Genomic DNA, 22,258 nt, shown 5'->3' with positions numbered 1-22,258 from the left:
TGAAGGTGCTCACCCTTCACACAGGATCAGTAAGAACTATGAGAGCTGATGGCTCAGGCCTTGGGACGTGAATTCAGGCTAAGATATGGAAACTGCTCTCTCCAGTTTAGGCAAAACATGCAGCGACAGCTAAGGAATCAGATGTGTGTGGCTAATGTATAAGGCTAATGTTGTTTGCCTGGGCAATAGAAGCAGTTTTTTTTGGAATGGACTGAAAATTATTCCTCTGCATTTTTCTGTGTTTTAAGACTTGCAAATTGTGCAGTGGTTAAACGAAATTATCCACTGATTGGTTAGGAAGTGCAGATTTCTCTCCACCAGGTTTACACTCTTGTCCTGCTTGTATAATGAGGAAGTAAGAGAAACTTAAAAAACTGTAAGATTTCTGGATTTATAAAAGTGTTTATATTGTCATATGAGCCACATCACTGAGCCCCATAACAGACTGTACGCAAGATTACCTAGAAATTGTCACTGAGTATCAAACCTCTCTGTCCTCCTTTCCAGAATGATGAAGTCCTCTGCACATACAGAAGAAGATGACTTTGTGCCAGAGCTTCAGAGAAGCATCCACCCCAGAGAGCGGCCGGACTGGGAGGAGACTCTCAGCGCTATGGTAAAACACCTCGTTGCGTTTTCAATATGCATTATTTTCGGTAACAATCTACTCTTATATTCTAGTTACACATTGATTTATATTCCTCGAGTTTCAGATGTTTAAATGGATTGCATAGTACTTTCAACGAGACCAAAATACTTTCCTTCCTCTGGCAGTTTGTCAAGAAGAGAGAGAAGAAGCGTGCATAATGCTTCTGCCCTATTAATGTGTGCCCCAAAGCAGGTCTAGTAACCAATTAAAAGGTCCATAATGTCACAACGATTTTCAGTCTGCATTAACCTCTTTTTCAGCAAGACTTTCAGCATGAAGGGAGCTCCTTGTCAAAACGTGCTCTTTGAAGCATGCAGCATTGTGGAAGAATAAGATTTTTAGCAAAATGCTGGCTAAGTCTAGAGAAAAAAACCCTCAGCCTGAAAGCTAGCGTACCATCAGAGGGAACAGAACTGCAGAAAAGCGACCGCAAAGGTGCTCTTCTCGTGCTTGCAGAAGGCACTACAAGTGGGCAGTGGGCCACAGACAACTGTATTACCTTGATACATTTGTTTTCTTTTTAAATGAGTGAGTAAAGTACCTGCAGTTCCACTTTCCCTCTAGCATTTGCTGAGCTTGGAAGGTCAGATGTTATTTTATTAGCAGCCAAATAGAGCAATCTGATTAGGTGGTTTTATGAAGTTACCTTCCCTCACAGAAGCTTGGCCTGTGTGTTTCAGTGTAGGAGTGTCTGGAAGCTGTATCTTGCTTGTTATTTTCAGATTTTCTAAATTGCCTCATTAGCATGCTAAGCTGAAGAGGAAATTGCCTTCTGCTAGCGGGAAGGTCTGAATATTCCAGGACAACAGTGGTGCTCTTGGGGGGCGGGCAGTACAGCAGCATGGCTAAGGTTACTCACTGTGATGTGGCACCAGTGACAATTTTCCCCTCTCATTAGATCAGGTGGCAGTGGCAGGGCTTCAGCCTGGGAAAGCCGTATGTTCTCTGCTCCTGGGCTGCCAGCAGTGCAGCAGCAGCATGAGAGATGGGCTAGATTTAGCTGTACTGCAGGACAGTCAGATTCATCTGATGTATGGGGCTGAGGGGTATTCATCCCAGTGGATTATCTGAAGTTTAAAGAACCATTAATATCTGGCTGGGTCATGGGAAATAGATTTTTGGATTAGCTGTTCTTTATACAACATTCAGAAAATGTGTAAGTAATAAACTCCCTATGAGCCAGGTATTTATTTTAATTTTAAACAAAGGAACAAAGATAAGTGCTGTGTTTTACTCTTTTAAAAGCATCATCAATCCCCATATAATACAATGATAATATTTAGTTCCAAACTTCATTTTCAAGCCCAAAAAAAACAACCCAAAACTTAGGCTTCCCCAGCGTTTTTGTGTGCTGGTATTTTCTGTGCTTGCTCTGCTTGCCTACTTGCTTGTCCACTGTTAATTTTGACTTTTTGCAATTGTCACTTCCTAAGTATGGGTTTTTTTTCTCCTATGCGGATATTTATTCCTTCTCTCCACCCTGGCCAGCAGTTCATGCTGGTGCCACCTGTTTGGGAGCACTGTCTGTTCTAATCAGTGTTATTCAGCCAGCAGCTCGTGGTGCTTCTTAACACCCTAGAGCCAGGAGTCTTCTGTAAATCACTGTTTGACACTGTGCTGTCTGTAACCTCAAGGTGTGTCTCAGGAATGTGAGTCTGTAATTCGGTGTCTCCGCCTGCAACACCAGTTAGCTGGCATACCTCATTTGTTATTGTTTTTTTCCATTGTTGATTTACACTGAAGGAAAGGTTCACCTGTTCTGGCTCGATACTTTCCCTGTTCGCCTCGAGGCTGTTGTGCTCATGGACATCATTCAGTGCTCAGCTCTGTACTGCAACCGACATATTCATGATGTTCCTCTCACTGTGGTAACTATTAATCCACTTTTTAGAACATATCCTCTTGCACAGCTGTATGCCAGCAATATAAAAACTGAACCGTCCAGGTGACTATAAAAAAGTGTTTTAGATGATGACAAAACAAGAAAATTCACATCCGAGATTTGCTGCACAGTGATTTGGTATGATGAAGCACAGGGCTGTGTGAAAAGCTACTGAACCTGTGTTCATAATGGCTTGGATTTGTGTTTGCAGCGTTGTTTTGACCTCGTGGTCCTCTGAATACATTGTAGGTGGGTAGAAAAACCTGACTTGCTGCTGTTTACTGTGTTGAGTGAATCAAATTTCCACTTTCAACCTCTGCCTTATGTCCAGTCAGAAGGTAATATTTACAAGATGTAAATATTTACAGGACAGCGTTCAACACTGTCACTTTCCGTTCTCTGTTTAACCAGTGCATCTACTATATTCTGTCTTTTTCCTGATCTTTTTAAGCCTGAAATTTTTTCCTTGCTCTTTTCCTTCATTTTGCATTTGTAGCAGCCTCTGGTTTAGCCTTTTCCCAGAGCAAGCTCCTTACATGGTGTGTGAGTTTCTCATAGTGGCATAATGCATTTAGTTTTTGGTTAGTAGCTGTTGGAAGTTGCAGACTTCAGGTGTTGTTGTTGCTATTTCAGCCTCTGGGGAATGGAGCCTGCAGAGGCTTGGAGAGGTTGGACCAAGCTGTGTTGTTTTCTACTCTCCATTGCTTCCCATGGCAGACAGCTGGGGACCCAACTGGGTGCAAGGCTTTTGTCACTTTAAATGAATTTCACGTTCTGCCAGGTGAGCAAATGCTGAGAGTAGCAACACTATGGAGAGCTTGGGAAATTCTGACACAGTCGACAGACCAGTGATGCTTATTTGTTTGTCTCTTGAACTTTGTGCGTGTGTTTGTACTTTGGGAAAAGGAGATTTATGCATTCACAGTTACATGAACATATACAAGTCATCCCTACTCTCCCTTTCCTCTTTTGTTCGTAATATATTTCAAAGTGCTTATTACTAATTTATGTAAGTGCTTTATTTCCAGAGCTTTTTCTTAACAAGAAATAAACTAGAGGTCTTTCTAAATGTATGGAGGTTGAACGTCTTCTTATACTGTAAATATAAGGTAGGACAGAAACTCTGTTTTTAATATTTCTGTCATTGCCAGTTTATTCTGGGCACCTGAGTAGCTTTAGTCCTTTGCTTGATACTACTTTTATCATTTTTTTTTTTTGTTAATTATTTGTACTTTCACCTGCTTTTTAAAACTGCGTGTTTCATGTTCATGGTTTAGCAGAAAGGCAGGTGATTTTGTGTTGGAGACCTAGTTTGTGTGGGTACTTCTGCTGGTTCTTGAGACTTCACAGTAGTTACGAAATCCTGTGCTGTGGATTTTGAGAACCAGGCTGAACGAGATGCAGCACGAGATGGACGGACGTTACAGGAGTTAGATAATAAGGCAGCTGCCTGCGTAGTGCTCAAGGACTGCTATATTTTGTATTCCCCCCCGACTTGTTCTGTATTTTTAGAATTTGGTTGTATTAGATACACCATTTTTCTCACTCTTTGAGCCTCCTATTCCCACGGCGCTGCTGGCCTGCTGGGTAACCTTCACACATGCCGGGTTTTTCTTTCTCTGCTCCAGTTTGGAAAATGCAGTTGATGATAGTGACTTACTGTGTAGAAAGAAGCACTTCTGAGTTGTAGGGATAAAAAGCTGTATTTGAGCCAAGGAATATTGCAGTATATAGATTTTCTAACATGTCTCTGAGATAGTAATGTTATTTTAGAGGACAGGAGTACCTTCTCCTTGTAGGGTCCTGAAGAGTGCTCTGTTTCTATGTTACAAGAAATGAAGTTGTGAACGAGAGCCTTTACATAGTATTTTTCATACAAACCTACAGAACAGCTGTCCCCAGCCTGTCATTAACTTCAGCATAAATTGATATTTGTACTTAATATTACATTTACCTTATGTCGATGACCACCTGACTTGCTCTCAGCACCTCTTTATGAGTTCAGTGTTGCAGTGTTTTAAAAGCAGTGCGCTAACAGCCTCTCCCCCCAGGAGGCTGGTGTGCTTACAGACACACAGGCAGGCTCTATTCCCGTTGTCTAAATTTTGTGGGGAAACAGGATCAAAACGGTAAGATAAATATGAAAATCTTTATTTATGCACCCTATTGAAATTGTGCTGTCACAGAAAGATGCCACCTGAAGCTGCATTAACCTGACAGGCACTGGAGATAAGGTGAACATACTCACTCCAAAGCTAGAAGTAGGATTTCTTTTGTGTGTGTTTCTGAAAAGCTCGTTTTTTCTGCAGCATCTGCTGCTTCTTTCAGCTCTGGAAGCTTTCAAAATATGAGTCCCTAAAGCTGTGGTAGGTTTATTGACTGTGAGATCTTTTCCATAGTGCCCTGAGCTCAAGAATACAGGTGATCACCCTGACACCTGGTCACATCCTACAGTGAATGTCTGCAGGGATTCATTCACGAGTAGGTCACAGCCAGATGTGACCAGGAGTTCTTCACCTTGAGGAAATCAACCTTTCCCACCCTGGTGCACCTCTGAATAGTAGCTTTTGGGATCTAGACGTAGAATTGTCCATACTGAGGTTATTGAGATGATAGCTGTAGTATCCTCACGTGTTACTAGTTTATAACCAGGTTGCCTAGAAAAGGTGTGATGCAGGAACCTCTAAATTACTGATGGGAAACCATTATGAATCCTTGAGTTTGTCAAATGTGTAAGTGAACAAGAAGGCAGGTAGTTAGCTGTTGTACACATCAGCTCTTTTGGCTTATGCTGGTGGAATTTTCTTAGGAAAAATAGAAGCCTACAAATGTTTTGGAAGGGCACAGAGGTTAGACCCTGTCCTGTGAAGTCCCTGGAATAATCTTAGTTCTAATATCAGGTCAGATGGATTTGAGATCTGTAGTATTTTCAGCATTTGATACTAGATAAGGTAATGTACCATGGCTTGTGAAGGTAATAAAGGCTTTTTAATGAGGCCTCAATATATCACTCCGTTAAATCTGGGACATAAGTGAGGAGAAAACTATTTTTAAATGCAATTTATAAAAGTGTGTAGAGATTAGTGAATTGTAAAGGTTTAAAGAAAGATTTCACTCCTCTTAGTGCAGGGTTTGTTCCTCATTCTTTGTACATCACTTAGCCCAGTGCTGCCCCAGATCTTGACTGTGGCTTCTGCAAGAAGAGATGCAAAAAATAGGAGTATGTGGGGTTTCTTTTGAAACTATTTTTGTTTGTCTTGTTTTTAATTCAAAAACCATCAGGCATGTTTCTCAGTGTGTCAGTCCTGACCCAAGCTAACATGAATACTTCCAGGAACTGTGGCAAAAACTGAAGAACAAGGGAAATGGTCTCATTTCAGCAACTAAGATATGTAGATATAACACCCTTCAACATGTAAAAAGAGACATTTTTGACTTTTTATTCTCGTGGTTTACAGCTTTTCATGCTTGATGTGTGTATGAACCAACACCTGAATTTTACAGCTGAGTGTCTGGTTGTGAGCTCTTAAGTCGCAGACAGTTTTGTTAGGCTGATCCTGTGTTCAGATGGATTATACACCATAGACTTCTTTGGAAGGAAGAGTGCTTTTGAACTGTGGATGCCTACCTGCAGGTTCTTTTTAAAAGTCCAAAGTTTTAAGCTCTCAAGTGCAAGGGACAGTTTTAGTAGATGGGAGGCTGAAATTTTGTTTTTTTCTGTTGTTTTTTGAACAACTTGGAAAATTCAGTGGAAATGGACTTTAAATATTTCTCCACCTGGATGCTCCAGCAGTTGGCTTCTGGCTCTGAGTCTTATGAGTCATTGTGTTTCTGGAATGCCATGGAAAATGTTCCCTTAAAGTCTGGAGGTTAGTTTTGTGCTGCTGAAGGCTCTCAGGCTTTTGACTTGCCTGGGTTAGTAAGTCTTCTCTTCAACTTGCAGAAACTGTTGTACATCTCTGTCCAGCACTCAGCAGCATTTTTATGTGCATCGCTGAAGCTTGGACTGCGTAGCAGATAGGTCACAGGGCACCACTTGTGACAAAGATACCGATGGGATAGAAATGGCATTTCAGATAGCGAGGACAGGACAGGCTTTGGTACGAGACAAGCGTTCTGTACAGCACACCGAGCAGTCATCAGCCTGGAATAATATTTTGGTCAAAACACTTCTGGTCTGGCATTGCACCAGTAACCTATATTTTATTTTCAATTCACAGAACTTGTTTTCCTTGTTATTGCTGCATAAATCAACGACTTTTTCCCTTGTTAAGCGTTTGGCAAGGTATTACGTTGTTGTGTGTGGTTCTTTCTCTCCCTCTCCCTCTTGGTTTGAGAGTCATTTTTATTTCACAGGCTAACTCCCAGCATGAAGCTTGTCCCTGAGAATCTTTGAAAATTGGGACAATCACTTAATTGGCACATTGGCTTCCATTTGGGTTTGCCAATTAATTGAGTTCAATTAAACCAGAATGGATACTGTCTTTTTGGCAGTAAGTATTAATTTATAGCAATCATTTAATTTTCATTGGCGGTGCTGTAGAAGCAATTGTTTCTAGTTACATTTACTTTCTTTACAGTGTATGCAGTCTTGCAGTACAGTGTTGATCAAGGAGAAAAAAATTATATTTTCTAAATTTCTAAATTTCTGTTTTAAAAATCTATGTGTGTGCAACATTTAGCAAAGAAGGAATGATTTAGAATTTGCATTCTGCATATCTGTCTATTTCAAAGAGAAACCAATGCGCATCAGTAAATACAGTGTCTTGCTAAGTGAAACGTTTGGGTCATGTATTTACACGTCACCACTCCTATTTCTTCTTCACCCTGTGAGTAAACCACTGGGCTCAGTGGTGTATGTGGTATCAGTAGCTGCTGTGCAGCAATTGCTTAGTCTGTGTATAACCAGTCTGAGTTTCTTGGGTTTTAGGTCATAGAATTTTAGGTTCAGTTTCAGACAGTTTCATATCCCAGTATCTTTTATAGTTATCACCCATTTTAGATTTAATTGGGCTCAGACGAGCTGTCTGTTGGTGACAGCATGGTGATGCTGTTCTGATGGATGGTGTTGGTGATGCCGGTGTAATTAGCCCAGGTTATTCACCATCATTAAGTTCTGAGGCAGTATGAGATGAGCTCTGAAGACTGCATTACGTTGTCGTGACCCTCCGCCTCTTTTCCTCCCACCCTACTCCAAAGATTATATTTTTTTATGCATGTTTTGTTGTCATAATATAAGAAATGGCACATTTGTTTGAAATGTACTTATTTGGGAGATTAAAATAATAATTTATTTCTCTGTCAATCACTTTTCCCTAGTCCCAGCTGCTTAAAAATAAGACGGAATATCCCAGGAAGGAAGGGAGTCACTTGTTTATAAATGGTTGGTTTTTAAAAATCAGTATTCATGCTGCTTAATTGCCACAATGAAAAAAAAAAGATGGAACAGTTTTTGAAGGGTTGTCAACAGATTGCTCATCTATCCCCTTCCATTCCCCACCTGCAAGTTAACCCCAAGAGACAAACAAAACATGTCAGAGTATATATTGTCTTGCTGAAGGTTGTAGGCATTAATTTTTTTGCCATGATTCAACCTTCTTAATTATAAGGTGATGAGTTATTCCCTGAAAACGTTGGTAATCGTTAGCCTGATTTTTTATTTAAATCATTCCATGAAGTTCTGCCTTGCTGCAGTTATGTTGGTCGCTGCTGTGTCGGTGTAGGTCTGCATGATGTTTGTTAGTGTTTGATCAAATACCGTGGTTGCAGTGGTCTTAACCCTTCATCTTTGCTTTAGGGTTGTCCAAGAAAGTTTGTGCTGGATGCTGTAGGGACTTAACTACCAGGGCTTCTTCCATCGAGTAAGGCTTGCGATTGTTTCTCACCCTGGAAGCTAGTGTGTCTCATTTAGTTAATTTTCCTCAGCTAGCATAGGATCCGTAGGCTTGTGGCTGTGACCTGATCATATGAGAACGTGTGACCTCTGATGAGTAGATATCAGAGTTGGTTTGCACAGTTTCAGACTGAAAATCACTGCAGTTCTCTATAACATCGGCAAGTTTATCGACTCCGTGTTACCCATGTGGGACTGGATGTGGTCTTCTGTGGATTCAGAGTACACCGGGCTTCTCTGTTGCAGAAATCTGCTTTAAAAAGTTTCTATCTTTGATTATTCCCTCCCACCTCCCACGCTACTAAGGACTGTCTCAGGACAGTTACGGTGAGAGAGATTCTGAAGAGTTGGGAAGTGAACCACTGAGCTAATCCCATTCAAAAATAATCCCCCAAAAGAAGTTTAGCTTTCCCCTTTCTTTTTAATCTGGATTGTTTCAGGGACTTGTACTGTAGCAGAGAGTAGCCTGGGGCTGAAGGATTGGGGTGGGAGTTTAAAAAATTGGCTTTACCTCTTCAAGCCAGGCTATCATGAAACTATGCCCTCAGGCTAACAGTGCTCCTGATGCACCTTCTCTTTCAGATAGTGTCAAAGAAGTTTTAGGGTCTGCTGTGTTCTTGATTTGCTCTGTGGCTTGTGCTACAAGCAAATATTTTCACCTTGAAAACATCTGAAGTTGCTCTTTGGTTGTGGAATCCAAGGTTTAACGGGTGGTTCTTGCTTTGTGGCACAGCGTTTTTCCCTGTATTTGTATGGGGCCGATTGCTCTTGGTTTCTTCATCTGAACAGGTAGTCTGGTGTGTTACAGTTGCATGAGTGTGTAGCAATATTTTCTTAATTTGTTATATTTTTTTTTTCTCTGTGCATGTGTTTTTGTGTCTCAGTCTCTGGTTTTTTTTCTTAAGTATTGACCTTCATGGAAAAAAAAACCCGACTTGTTTTTACCTCATAATTCTATGAGTGCAAGGAAGCAAGGACAAAGAGTCTCACCATCGCTTTCTGCAGAGTTCATGTTCTTGGTGATGTGAGGAAGAGGTCGTCATTCACCTTCCTGGTTTTGCTGACCAACAGCATGGAGAGACCTTTCTGCAGCTCTTGGGGCGTACGTCAGGTGTCCTCTTCTGACCTCACCTGGGTGACGTCGGGTCCTCGCTGGAGAGCACTGTCACCTCACGCTTGCCAACATAAATGCCTGCGTCGTCCTTCCTAAGCTGGCTCAGAGAACTGGCTCATGGAGGCTGAGCAGGGTTTTTGAACAGTTGGTCAGGAGAGGCAGATGTCAGGAATCCTGCCCAGCTATCGGGGCCAGCAGCTGGAGGCTGCTTCAGTGGCTCAGCCAGAACAGGGTCTGTGATCACAGGCCAAGCTCTCCCGGATAACCCAGGAACAAAGTTAATGAGCTGACCCTTTTGTTCTGTTGTTCAGAAGTTTATGGATGGTTTATGGTATAAATTGCGTGTTACAAGTAGACACATTCTTCACATCACTGTGTTATTATAAGGGTTTGGAAAATGAGTGTATCATATACCAGTTCTGCATTTTATGCCCTTGGAAACGGCTCTTTTAATAAACAGAGCTGAGTCCAGGTTGGGTTTAAATGCATAAACATAAATTCATGTTAACTCTACTGACTCAGATACTGGGGTTAAATGTCAGGCTGCTGTTTTTTCCACCTTCCTAATCTTTCTTCTATTGCAATGGGAAAATTATTCCGTTTCTAAGCCAGTTTATACCTATAACGTAACATTGTTATTTGCATGATCACTGAATGTGACCAGGGGACTTACCAGGGTGGTATTTGCTAGTTTCAGACTGAATTAATCTCTGTAGTTTTTTGTGTGATGAGAAATTGCTTTCTACCGTAACAACCCAAAGCTCCACTTGTCCTTTTATAACTAAGCCATGATTAGGACCCCCTCCTCCCTCTGCGAAACAACAGACTGTAGAAACTGTGCATCAAACAGGCTCTGGGATTTTGGGGGTCTTTTTTTTTAGCCAACAAGGAACTGGAATCGAAGTATTGTGCTCATTGGATGTTCTATTTTCTGGGGCTTTTTTCTCAAATTTATTTTGTAGGCTGTACAGAAGCACTCTAACCCTGGCTGCCTTTCCCACGCATATTGTATGTGGGATTTTTGTTCTTAAAGCAAGTACATTCCTTAGCCAGGATGCTATTATGTGAGGCTCTGTACTGTACCCTGGGCCGAGATCTTTGTGAATGGTAATCAGGCGAGAATCAGTGCAAGTCCATGCATCTCTTCAAGCCTCACTTAGGAAATCTTGCCGTGACATAAAATCAGCCTGCTTTAGGGAGGGGAATTTTGGCCACGGTGACAATAATACTGCCAAAGTAGGTTCACACAGCTGCCAAGCTGCTTACTCTGTGTCTCGGCTCCCACTTACCAGATTAGTTGTTTTACATATGAGCTGGAGATGGTTTTACCCACGGATCTGTGAGCTAACGAACTGTATTTGGAAACACAGCAGATGAATGGTTAAGAATTTGTTCTTTGTTCTTTCCAGGCTGATCTTTTAAACTATGGTAAGTGGATGCCCTGGACCGACTCCTCTGTAATGCTAAGTCTCAGGAATAAGAGGTTTCTCTTAATTTGCCAGCTCATGGCAATGCTTAAAAGTTTTTTTTCTTTTTCTTATTTTTTTCCCCCTTTGGAGGGGAAAAGCTGGGAGTAGAAAAAACACATCCTGTGTGGTCTTTTGAAAGAGAAGAATTCACTGTTAACCATGCCATGCAGTAAGTACTGGCTAGAACAATTCAGCATTGACAGGGAATGTGGAAAATGGAATTAAAGTCCTAAACTCCAAAAATGATACACATTAAAGTGTCTTCTTTATTGAATGCAGATTTCTGAGACATGGGATTAAGAATGTGCATAGCCAGTATTTAGAGTTTCCCTACTGGAAGCACTTGTCCTTTTTTCACTGGCTTCCCTCTATTACATTTCTCATTTATCATGAGATTTTAAAGGCGTCTCTGACTGGGTAACTGTTTCCCCACATTCCACAATCCCCAAACTGAGAGCTAAATTAAAAAGTCACTACTACCTCTAATTACTCCAGCCGTTCTGGCCTTGAGCTATGCTACCACATAAGGCAGGCAGTCCTACAGCAATCCTTTGGCACAGCAGAAATGATTTTTCTTTTATCTTTGCAACAGGGACCAAGAAATTTGCACTAGGTAAGGAGCTAAGTGATGAATTGAATTTAAAAAAAAATATAAAATTTAAAAGGTTCAACTGCTTCTCATTCTGAAAGATATCTTTGTGCCTTTCTGGTGGATCTCAAAGCTGTTTCGTTGCACACAGTGGCTTGGATTGCTGCAATCAGAGTATGCCAGACCCTTTCACTCTCAAAGGTAAAATTTATTTGATGCCTTGCTCCTTTCTGAGTGAGGGTGTGCAGCTGACTCGTGGGTGCCTGGGCTTCTTGGGTATGAGAAGAGGAGCTTGTCCTTGGTTTGCAGCTTGGCATACACTCTAGGTGGTTATTAAATATGCCAGTGCTGCGCTCTGCTGATCAGACCGTGCATAGCAAGGACGTTAATTAAGACGGTCTGTTGGGAATTGCACAGTTGGAGGGGAGCTACTTATTTTTACTTTTTTACTTCTTTGGTAAAGCTGCTGTAGTATAATGAGTGGTTCTTCCTGTTTAAGCTGAGATTGTCGGACCTGGGTACATAAACCAGATGCAAGTGCTTCTTCATTTTACATGTGTCCAAATATCTTAAGCAGCTCTGAAAAATGTAGCTGAAATGTGTTAAAGTGACACAAACATCTTGTATGAAAATACTCAAGAAAGCCATTTGCGTCCACTAAATGAATCAATGGAAAGTGGTACTATGAAGAACTTGGCAAATACTTGCATTTCCATCGCATTCCCGCTGTACCTCTGACGTTTTTGGGTGAATGTTGTATCTTCATCACTTACTGTACATTTCCATTCAAAAAAGTGACCCAGTTACAGCTTTCCTGTGCTCAGGTACATTTTAGTCCTTTTAGGGGTAGCGCTCGGACAGATAAACGCAGCAGAATTGGGACCTTCCATTTGGAGTTATTTGTAGTAGCTCGGACACGGTGATTTTAAGTTTCGTGAAAGCATTTTTCCTTCGCTTCGTTGATTTATTTGTTGTGGAGAACCAGGGTAGTTGTTACAATGTATGAAGTAAGAGTAGAGAGAGCTTTCTTTCCCCGGAGTATGTTAGTGGCAGTGGAGTATGAAGCTGAGATGAACCATATTTCTCCTTTCGTTGTGCTTCAGGCTAACTCTTGAGCAGTAAATGGTAAAAGCAGGACAGTGCTAATGGAGCCATCATCTTTTACCTTGTAGTGATCAGGGGATTTTTGTAGGAGAGGGTTATTTTAACATTGCAAAGCTCTGCAAAGAGGTTGATAATGAGCAAGCTTTGTGTAGCTAGTTGGTACCCAAGATTTGGAAGAGCTGTTGATGTCCTTGTGCATAAACACCCACTTCAGGTATCCAACTGTGTAGACTGGCCGCTTCACTTCATCCTCAAGTTGAGTAGACTATTACTCACCACAGACTAATGACTTTTACTGCAACAACATTTCTGTTTCCTGCTGTTCTTCAGTAAAGTAAAACTCTAACAAAGCTTTGGTTTTTTTTGAAAGCTCTGGGGGGTTTTGTGGTGGTTTTTTTCTTTTCCCCCGTCTTTTTTTTTTTTTCCCCTCCAAGAAAATCAAGGGGAAATGAAGATGATGCAAAGGAAAGACTGTCATGGAAACCAGCTAGCGTTTTGAATCAGCTCTGCCATTTTTAGAAACAAGGTCGTGTGCTGAAAGAATCCGGAGCAATCTGGTCCCTCCAAACTGCTTTTGGTGAGAGACTGATGGTAGGAAGATGTATAAATGTTACTGCCTGTCTAATAGTTATGTTGCTTTGTGTTAACCTTGGATTAAGAGTAAATTTCTGCCTTTGGAAATCCTACCTGAATTCAGCAGCCTGGGTACATGATGACCTGTCAAGTCCTGCATCGTATCCATTCCTATATATGGTACCTCCTCAGGGGTTTTATAGTAGTACTGTGGAAAACCAGTTTGCCAGTTATGGGATTACTGGAGCTTGGTGGGATTCCACAGTTTCTTCTCTTCTTGTCCGTCCCAGTGTAAGTCTGTGACAGTAGGAGGAGGGCTGTGGGGTCTGCATTGGTTCAGTATTCTCCCCCATTGAGGATACCAAGGTGGAAACTTTATCACATCGTGTTCACTGGACTGTTTTCTTCAATTTTACATGTATTTTCAGATTGTGTTATGTTTCTGGATGCGTGGGAGACAGGTTGGCGTGTTTTCTGATAAATGCAATGAGACTTTTTAGGAGAAAATCATTTCATATTATGCAGTGGAATCATTAGATATAAATTATTTGTGACTAGGTTTCGTGTGCTGGGGAGCACAAAGCTGGAGTTTTCCAAATCATTTCCAACTGCTACTAGTGTAAGTGCGGGGGAAGACTGGTGGTGTTGCTCAAAAGCCTTCAATGGAAACGTAAGAGGACTGAGGATCCTGATGAAGTCAATAGACTCCAGTCTAGATAGAGTCCTAATTTATTTACCAAGGTTCGGACCAAAGCAGATTGATGCAGCAGTGACATTAAGCTGTGAAAATTGGAATAAGTAATTTGCATAAACAGATTTGCTATGCAATTACTAGGTTTCCACAGAACAGCGATGCATAGAAAATAGGGAAGGAAGAAGCAACTGATGACGCCGCCTAGCTAATTTTCAGATGTAAATAATTCAACTGTTTCAAAATTATTTTGGAAGTTAAATTACTGTGACACAAAGCACAAAAGATGACAAATCTCATTAGGAGTGTTTTGTTTGTATTTTGAGAGGAGGGTAATCTAGGGTGACGTTTTGCATGCCAGGTTTTGGATCAAAACAGGTACAAACTAGTGGTGAATATGGTGTGCTTTTACGTAGCTGTGTATCTTTGGTTTAAATGGAAAGTAGTTGCAGTTTATTTTGGAGTAATATGGTTTCTAAAATCGCAATAAGTTTCTTTTTTGCTTATCTATCTATCCACCAAGTTTTTTCTGGTGTTAGTACCTCATACTAAATATTTTAGCTTTCACACGATCACCATTCTGCTCTTTTTCCTCGACCGTGAGACTTCTGAGAGATTGTTCTTCTGCAGCAGAGTCCAAAGGCTCACATCTATTTGGAAACGAAGTTAATTACTGTGACGCATCTCATTGTAGTCCATTTAAATGGATACTTGCTGTTGGAAATGGGAGAGGCAAATATCTCCTTCTAGCACAATTTGGACATAACTGGGAGGAAGAGGATAATACTTTTTTCAAAGAGAAATGCTGGCATTTAAGTCTCCTGGAGGTGTGAGTTTTGCCTACGCTGCTTTGAGTCAGATCCAGGATAGTCTCTACCCACTGCTGCAAACTGGCTTGAAGCCCATGTTTTTCTGTCAGATTTGTTTATCCATTTTTGTATCCCACCAGCTTCTACTGCTGATGGAGAAGAAGAATTATTTTTCATCCTACAGAAATTCTATTCCTTAGAAAATGAAGGCAAGTGCATCCAGCTTTGCCTAAAAGCAGCATACAGGAATGGCACATTTATTACTGTAATTAGTTATTTTCTTATCTAAAAGACCTGAAAGGTTTATTGAATTGGTGATCCTCTTAATGTTAAAATTCACAATGAGACTCTCAAGTGTCCTCTTACGTACTAACGTAACTGTGTGCTTAGCAACAGTCAGTCAGCCAACGACAGGTTTATTTAAGGATATAAATATTGTCCTAGTTTTTCTCCAGTGGGTGGGTGTGCGTGTTGTGTACGGCTGTGGGACAGAGCGTTGCTTATGTTCAGGGCTGTGAAAGGTGCAACTGGGTGAGTGAGGGTCCTGGCTTCAAATTTATTCAGTAATGCTGAAATAATAGCTGCAGCATTCCTTTTCCAAGGGCAGTGCTGGAAGTAACAGGGATTTGGGTGCAGAGAACGTGCTCTACTCAAGTCCTGTGTCAGCCACGGTGATGTTGGGTGGATGAATGCAGCTGTCTGGGGTGTATGTCTGCATCTGAGCCAGGGTCATCCTGGATTCCCTGTATCCAGGGAGAAATAGATACTCCTGCAGCGTGGTTGCTTTTATCCTAATGTAGTTGTCTGAAGGAGGTGAAGCGAACCCAAAGTGCCTGTTTATCTCTGGTGACTGTAGAAGTGGCCTCGGGTGGATAAGGCGGCGGTAGCTGCGCACCTCGTGCACGCCTGGAGCTGGCCGAGGTGAATCCCTGCCTCTAGCCCTGGTGCTGTTGATGGATACAGGCACGGTGAATGGTTTTGACTTCTTTACTGCAGCTCTTTATGATGTGGTGAAGCACATGTAAATTTGACCCATGTCAAGATAAAATGAGAGCTTCGGGGAGGGGGATATGAAAGATTCCCCCGTTGTTTGTCCCATGTGCGGGCTGGTAGCTTGAATTGTCATTGTCTGACTCTAAAGTTTTGGGGTGAGGACCAAGTTGTTTCTGTACCTTGCCGTGTACAGCTGTACTCTGTTACACATAACAGCTTTGGGACTGATTGATCAGAGGTGTTTTGGTGGACAAGCTTAGAAGCATTAGTGCTGATCTTCTGGATCAGGGAACTTGTCTGTTTAGTCCTGTCATTAGAAAACGGATTTCATGAAATGCTTTTTTGTTCCAGGCCTCTAAGAGAGGGAATACTGAAGTGCCTTTCTTCCTCTTGCTCGAGCATTCATTATTTTGGACATTATTCATGTTTTGTAGTGCATTGTATAAAGCAGAAAAAAGCTTATTCAACTGGTCTCACCCACAGCACTAATGAGGTATCTCTGGCCAACATCAGGGGCCATATTTATCTTTCTCCTCCTGCTCTGTGAAGTCTGCGCTGATCTTCCTGTTTGATCACTGCTCCCTTCATGAAAGCCTCACCTCAAACCCCTCATTCCTCTAGAGCTTGGGGCCTGGTACAGCACAGCAAGAGAAGCGCGTGGTACTGAGTCTGCCCAAGTCCCCTGGGATGGTGAATGCTACCCCGTCAGAGCTCACAGCTTCTGAAAAAGCAGCTGGAGGAGGGAGAGGATGGGAAAGCAGGACAGAACAAATGAAAAGAGGGAGTTTGGAGTTCTGGCCTCACTAAAGTAAATGAATTTTAGTGATTATGGAATTTTAATGTGTTCATGCACTTCTACCAATAGCTTCAAACATCTTTTTTAGAAGCTCACCTCCCACATATAAGCAGCTCTGTCATTAACTTGCTTTTCCACTGTTAGAGCTATCCAGCTTCTTTTGGTGCCTCTGCCTGAATCTAAGTGCACAGATGTTTGGAAAATCAGGTACTTAATGAGGAGTCTAAGTATGGAGTTTAGGAATGTGTGTTAGATTCCTACCTCTGAAAACCTCTTCTTCAGAAACCAGAAGCGGTAATGACAAAACTCTGGCTCTCGCAGTTATTACTAAGAATTAGCAGGGCTCTGTAACGTGGTTCAGGAAGAGATAATCACATTCTAGGCTGGAATCCTGACGTTTCAGTTTTTTGTTAATTTCCTTGCTTTTTCTTTCTTCCTTTTTTGCAGGCAAGAGGTGCAGATATCCCTGACATTCCAGGGGAGCTGCCGCTCCGGACCTGCGGCAGCACAGCAAGTATGAAAGTGAAGAATGTAAAAAAGTAAGAGCAATGTTCTTTGATTTTCCTGTCACTGCTGGGCTTCTGGTTTTGATATCCTGGATTTTAGCTACTGTGCTGCAGTACAGCTGGGGTGTTTGGCAACAATCTTTGATAGCATCTTCATCTGAGCAACCAAAATCCATGCAAAACAAAGTAAATCATAGCTAAAGTAGTCCAAAACTGGGGGCATGAGAGGTTTTGTTGGCTCTCTCGCCTGTTTCTGGCCATAGAAGCAAAGCTTATTAGAGTTTTGAACCTCACTGTTACTGTATTTTTAAATTTTTGTGATTTCTTCCTGAAACTGATTAATTTAAAAATGAAAACAAAACAACATACATGTAAAAAAACCTAAAGAAAAGTGCAGGCAATGTATAAATGAGATCCTTTTCCCTGTCTCCCTATGCTCTGGAAAGCTATTTTCTCTCTTTTCCTCTTTTTTTTTTTTTGCATTCTGCCTTGTACCTCTTCATTTAAATGGGTTCTGCACAATTTTTCTTTTTTGGGGGTATTTTTTTCTTCTCTGATCTCCCAGGTTTTTTTTCTGTGGGCTTACACTCTTTCTCTCTCTCTGTCTCCCCCTCCAATTCTCTCCCAGAGAATGTAAACCAAATTATTACGCTTGCAGCTGAGGTTTCAAACCTCTAACCTGCAAAGGGGATCAGAAGTAATCAATATTACTTGTCTTTGCTAAGAGTGCTGACTTGAGGACCAGAACTCCCCAATACTGATTGATCTGTGCATTCAGATCTCTCTGTAGTGCTCTGATGCTGTGAGGGAAATGGCTCTTTGTTCTAGTGCTGAGCAGCCAGATGCTGCATCTCACTTCCCACTTATATTCCCGTGGGAAGAGAGAGCTTGGTAATGACAATCTCATTGGCTCACCACCAGAAATATCTATAGGAGTCTGTAATAGCTTCAGCAGAAGCAAGAGCGTGTTGCAGAGCCAGAGGATCTCCCCGTCAACCATCAGTGTAACTGGAGACCCTTGGGAATAATTATGCCTCACTTTTGAATTTTCAAAAGGCAAGAGATAAATAGCGTTTGTTCTGCACCCTCAGATACATCAACCCGGGACTGATGGGCTGTGATGCCTTTCACAGGTAAAGTTCTACTTTCCTATGTGTCTCGTGTAAGGCTGTTTATTTGCACTGCAAAAATGCGTTTGTAAAGGTAGAGAGGCTTGTCCCTGCACCATTTCTTAAAGATGTGGGCTTTGGTGTCGGTGAAGTGCCACACAGATGCAATGATAAAAGCCACTTTGCAATATAGTTTTCCTTTCTCCACTGTTTTGGTGCATCACATCAACAAATCCCTCTGTTCCCTTGGCTTTAGGATGAGAAAGTGATTATTATTTTATATCAGCAACCGCATTTTGTAACAATACTTGATGCTGAGCATTGTTTCAGTGATTTGCATCTATCTTAGGGTGTGCTTTTGATGTGCTTCAGGTTATCCTTTACAAAGGGGCATTTCCCGAAGATGGCTGAATGTGCACATTTCCATTATGAAAACGTGGACTTTGGCAACATACAGGTGAGTTTCAGATTTCTTTTATACACAAAACATCCTTGTGTTTGGCTGCCAACTAACCTGGTGGGGGAGGCAGTAGAGGGACCTCCATTAAGGTTTGTTTAGTTTGTTTAGTGTGGTAAGAAGTTAAAGCAATAGAGTCTCTTTATTTGGAATTGCTTCCATGGACTGGGCCAGAATCTGTACTCAGCCATGTGGCAACCCCTGTGAGGCTGGAGATGATTTTATTTCCACTGAATTTGACTGATGTCACTGTTTTCAGACTGCATCACCATTCATTATTGAGTCATCTGTAATAACTGCATGCATATTTTTAGTTTATGTGTATCTTTAAACAATTGTGTGAATGTATTTATGTAAATGTAAATAATTCAGATTTATCTGTTCTCTTCATGTTATCTTAGTCCTGCATTGTGCATTGCAGCAGCTGTGTTATCAGAACACAAGCAATTGCTAGTCAGCCTGAGTTGCATTTCTAGAAGTGTGCAGGCTTCACTCCTTTGTGATCCGTCCACCAGAAATACAGGCAGAAGCGTTTTTCATTGAGGGCTGAGAACCAAGAATCACTGCTAGTTTCTCACAAACAGGGCACATCTTGTTCTGCACTTAGAGAAGCAGGAGTGCCTCCAGCATCTGCCGGCCGTGTAGCCAAAAAGAGGTTACAACCTTTTCATTTGTAAAACATTTCCTGTAATATAGAGTGAATTATTTACAGCCTTTCATGTTTCTGTACTTGACAGCTTTGCAAGCAGAATTATGCATCTGTTTTTTCTCTCTCTAAAATTCTGACTGAGGAGGAGTTTGGGTCTTACTCAGGGCTTGTATCTACTGTTGTTCACACTTAGTGGCTCTAAGTAGGTCCATTCTGCTGAGCACAGGCTGTGTGTGCATTGGCACACAGATACATACAAAGGCAGAGCAGGCTGGACAAAATAGCGGGCTGAAGAGGACACCAGTGCCAAGAGCTCAGTCCTTAATGAGCTCTCTGGAAGATGGGCTGCTGACACAAACAGGAGCAGTCCTCAATCTTAGCAAAAACGTGTTTATTTTCAGTTCTGTGTATAGGAATAGTGTGACTAATCTGTGTCCCTGTTTTTAGTCTCCTGGTAATTTTCTGATTTGACACCACTAATTTTTCAGTTACTTTGGACAAAAGTTTTATGTTGGAGTAGGTGTTGAGCAGGTTTCTGTGTACACACAGATGTGTTTTGCATCATGTGGTCCTCTGAGTTTTCCTTTCCATCACTCAGAGACACTCAGCACAACGTGCAAGCCAGAGAGAGATGACAACCTTTGCACGGCACTAGCATTTAAAGCATTTTGAAGACAAATTAATTCTTTTGTGGGTTTAAGCATTTCTTGGAATGTTTTAAGGATGGTAGGGCATGCTTGTAGGGTTGATATGCTGATTATGTGTGTGTTGGAGGGGTCAATTCTCTGTTTCCACCACTGCTACCTCTGAAAAACCGTACACACCTGTCTATCCGTGTACCTAAAGCACACCACATGCTTAAATAAGGTGAATGAGGCCCTAAGTACCAGCTCTGTGCCTCTTGTCCCTTCCTTTTTCTAAGCAAGATTTCTGATAGATGCCCATGGTGTAATGACTTTTTTTATATGGCTAAAAGTATCTTAAGAACAGAGCTTTGCTCCTGAAATACAAAGGGTAGGGCATTACAGTATTTCCTTAGTAGGTGATCAGTATTAATGGTAAAATAAGTGAAAGCTATTAATATAACAGCAGTATTAGTTTAGAGACTTAAAAATAGATTCATGTAGGGCTCGTACATTTTAATCAAGTGGTGCTCATTGGTGGCTCCTTTGTGATAACAAGGTAGACTAGAGAATAGCAGTAGGCTGAAGTGACGTGTAAATGACAGCTTGGCACCTAATAGCAAGTTACCAAGTTGCATCTGAGGGGTGGTGGGTGTAAACTCCTTTCAAAATCTATTCACTGCTAAAAATTTGCATAGTAGAACTGCAGTATTATCTGGCTGTGTCAGGAATTGTGTAATGCTGTCTATTAACAGCCTGGCCACGTTTCAGATTGTTTTGTAACGTTTATGTTACTTATAATATGGTCTCCTGCTGCAATCGGTATTAATATCTTGGCATTTCACCTCATGAGATCATTTTAAATTAACTTTCTGAGATATGTAAAAAAGGATTCGTTCTCTTCTTACCCTAGCACCATGCTGACATACCTAAGTGCATTTTGGGATGCTTTTCTCTTCAGGAATGTTCTGCTACACTGGTTTCAACAGCAATGTATTTTAACCTTATCTGCCTTTGGCCAGCAAGACACGCGTTGCATCAGCAGGAAATTGCTGGTTCACCAGGCGAAGGTAGTTGATGTCAAAGCTGTAGTTGTAGGATGGGCTTTACAGATTGCATCAGTGCCAGGAATTCACGGGTGTTTTGCTGAAATACCTTGCATTTATTACTGCATTTATTTTTTAAGGCTACATCATTGATTTTTAATTTTACGATGAAAAGTCAGGTTCTGCATAATAGTTTTATTTTAGTATAACTTTGCATCAGTGTTCAGGAGTCTTGTTAGCAGGAGCAGAACTGTGGTTTGGCCTCGCTGTGGTCTGTGTCTCCCAAACAAGATGTTATTAGGCCATGGCTAGATTGTGAGTACTCAGCATCAGTTAGGTGGGTTCTGCTGGCTTCCTTCTCTCTTCTCTCACTGCCTTTCCACAGTTCTTGGCTAATGTCTGCCTGTGGTGCCTCTCCTCTCTCTAGAACGTCAAAACTCAATTCATTATTGTACAAAGCAAACGTTGCTTGCACTCATATTGTTGTACAGGGCATCTTAGCGTTCAGTTAAGCACTGAATTATGGAGTTGGAACTCCTCAGCATCTCTTCCAGGTCTCACGTTAAGGCAGAAGGGCTCGCCGTACATTTAACTTCTGAAGTGCCTAAATCATCCCCATGTAACTTATTTTAAGTTCACAATCAGTTTCTAGGGCAGCTTAGCAAATTTAAGCGTGATTTCAGGGTCTGCTAGTTGGAAAAGCTTCCTCCTTAGGCGGCATCTTCCAGAGACTAGTTTGAGTTGAAGTTCAACGCGTGAGTGTGGTGCTCAGCCCGGCTATAAATTTGATTGCATGTTCCACGTGTTGTTTTAGCTGTAAAACAGTTCAAGTTAACTTATTCACGTGTAATTTGTGTATCTCAGTGCAGCAGTTGTGTCACGTAGTCCCACTGCCTTTTAGTGAGCTTTAGGGCTTGTTAATACGTAGCAATTGAACTATTTTGACAACCCCCCTAAGTCACTAAGTTACACAAAGTAGAATGATTCCCCCCCTGACATGGTGCAAATGTGGTTTTACTTTCCTTAGTGCTATGTGCTGTTACTATAAACAGGAGAATAGCGATCAGGTATTCTGCAAATATCTTTACTTCCTGCCAGAAATAAAGACTTTGCTCTTCACTTGAAAGAATTAAGAAATTATCTTTACTTGAGTAGGTTTTAGTAATGGAATACGGAGAGCTGATCGGCTCTGCACTTCCCAGATAATATTCTTTTCCCCCTGAAAAACCCATTGCTGAAGGAGAGAAAGTGCTGTAGTGCACATCAACATCACTTCAGCAATCCTGCATTTGACACAGATTTATCT

General features: G+C 41.5%; 1 protein-coding gene across 1 annotated transcript in view; it reads left to right on the top strand.

Annotated features, from left to right (window-relative positions):
• Nucleotides 1-508: 508 nt before the first annotated feature.
• ARHGAP32 (Rho GTPase activating protein 32) overlaps nucleotides 509-22,258 on the top strand; it is a 133,740-nt gene continuing 111,990 nt past the window's right edge. The window contains exons 1-4 of the mRNA XM_068418337.1: nucleotides 509-616; nucleotides 17,010-17,101; nucleotides 18,160-18,201; nucleotides 18,550-18,634. Coding sequence (XP_068274438.1) covers nucleotides 509-616; nucleotides 17,010-17,101; nucleotides 18,160-18,201; nucleotides 18,550-18,634 — 327 coding nt within the window. The remainder of the gene's footprint in view (nucleotides 617-17,009; nucleotides 17,102-18,159; nucleotides 18,202-18,549; nucleotides 18,635-22,258) is intronic.

This window comes from Nyctibius grandis, chromosome 25 (assembly GCF_013368605.1).
Source record: "Nyctibius grandis isolate bNycGra1 chromosome 25, bNycGra1.pri, whole genome shotgun sequence".
Lineage (NCBI taxonomy): Eukaryota > Metazoa > Chordata > Aves > Nyctibiiformes > Nyctibiidae > Nyctibius > Nyctibius grandis.
Note: the sequence above shows the minus strand (reverse complement) of the source record. Positions and strands in the feature narration are given on the sequence as shown.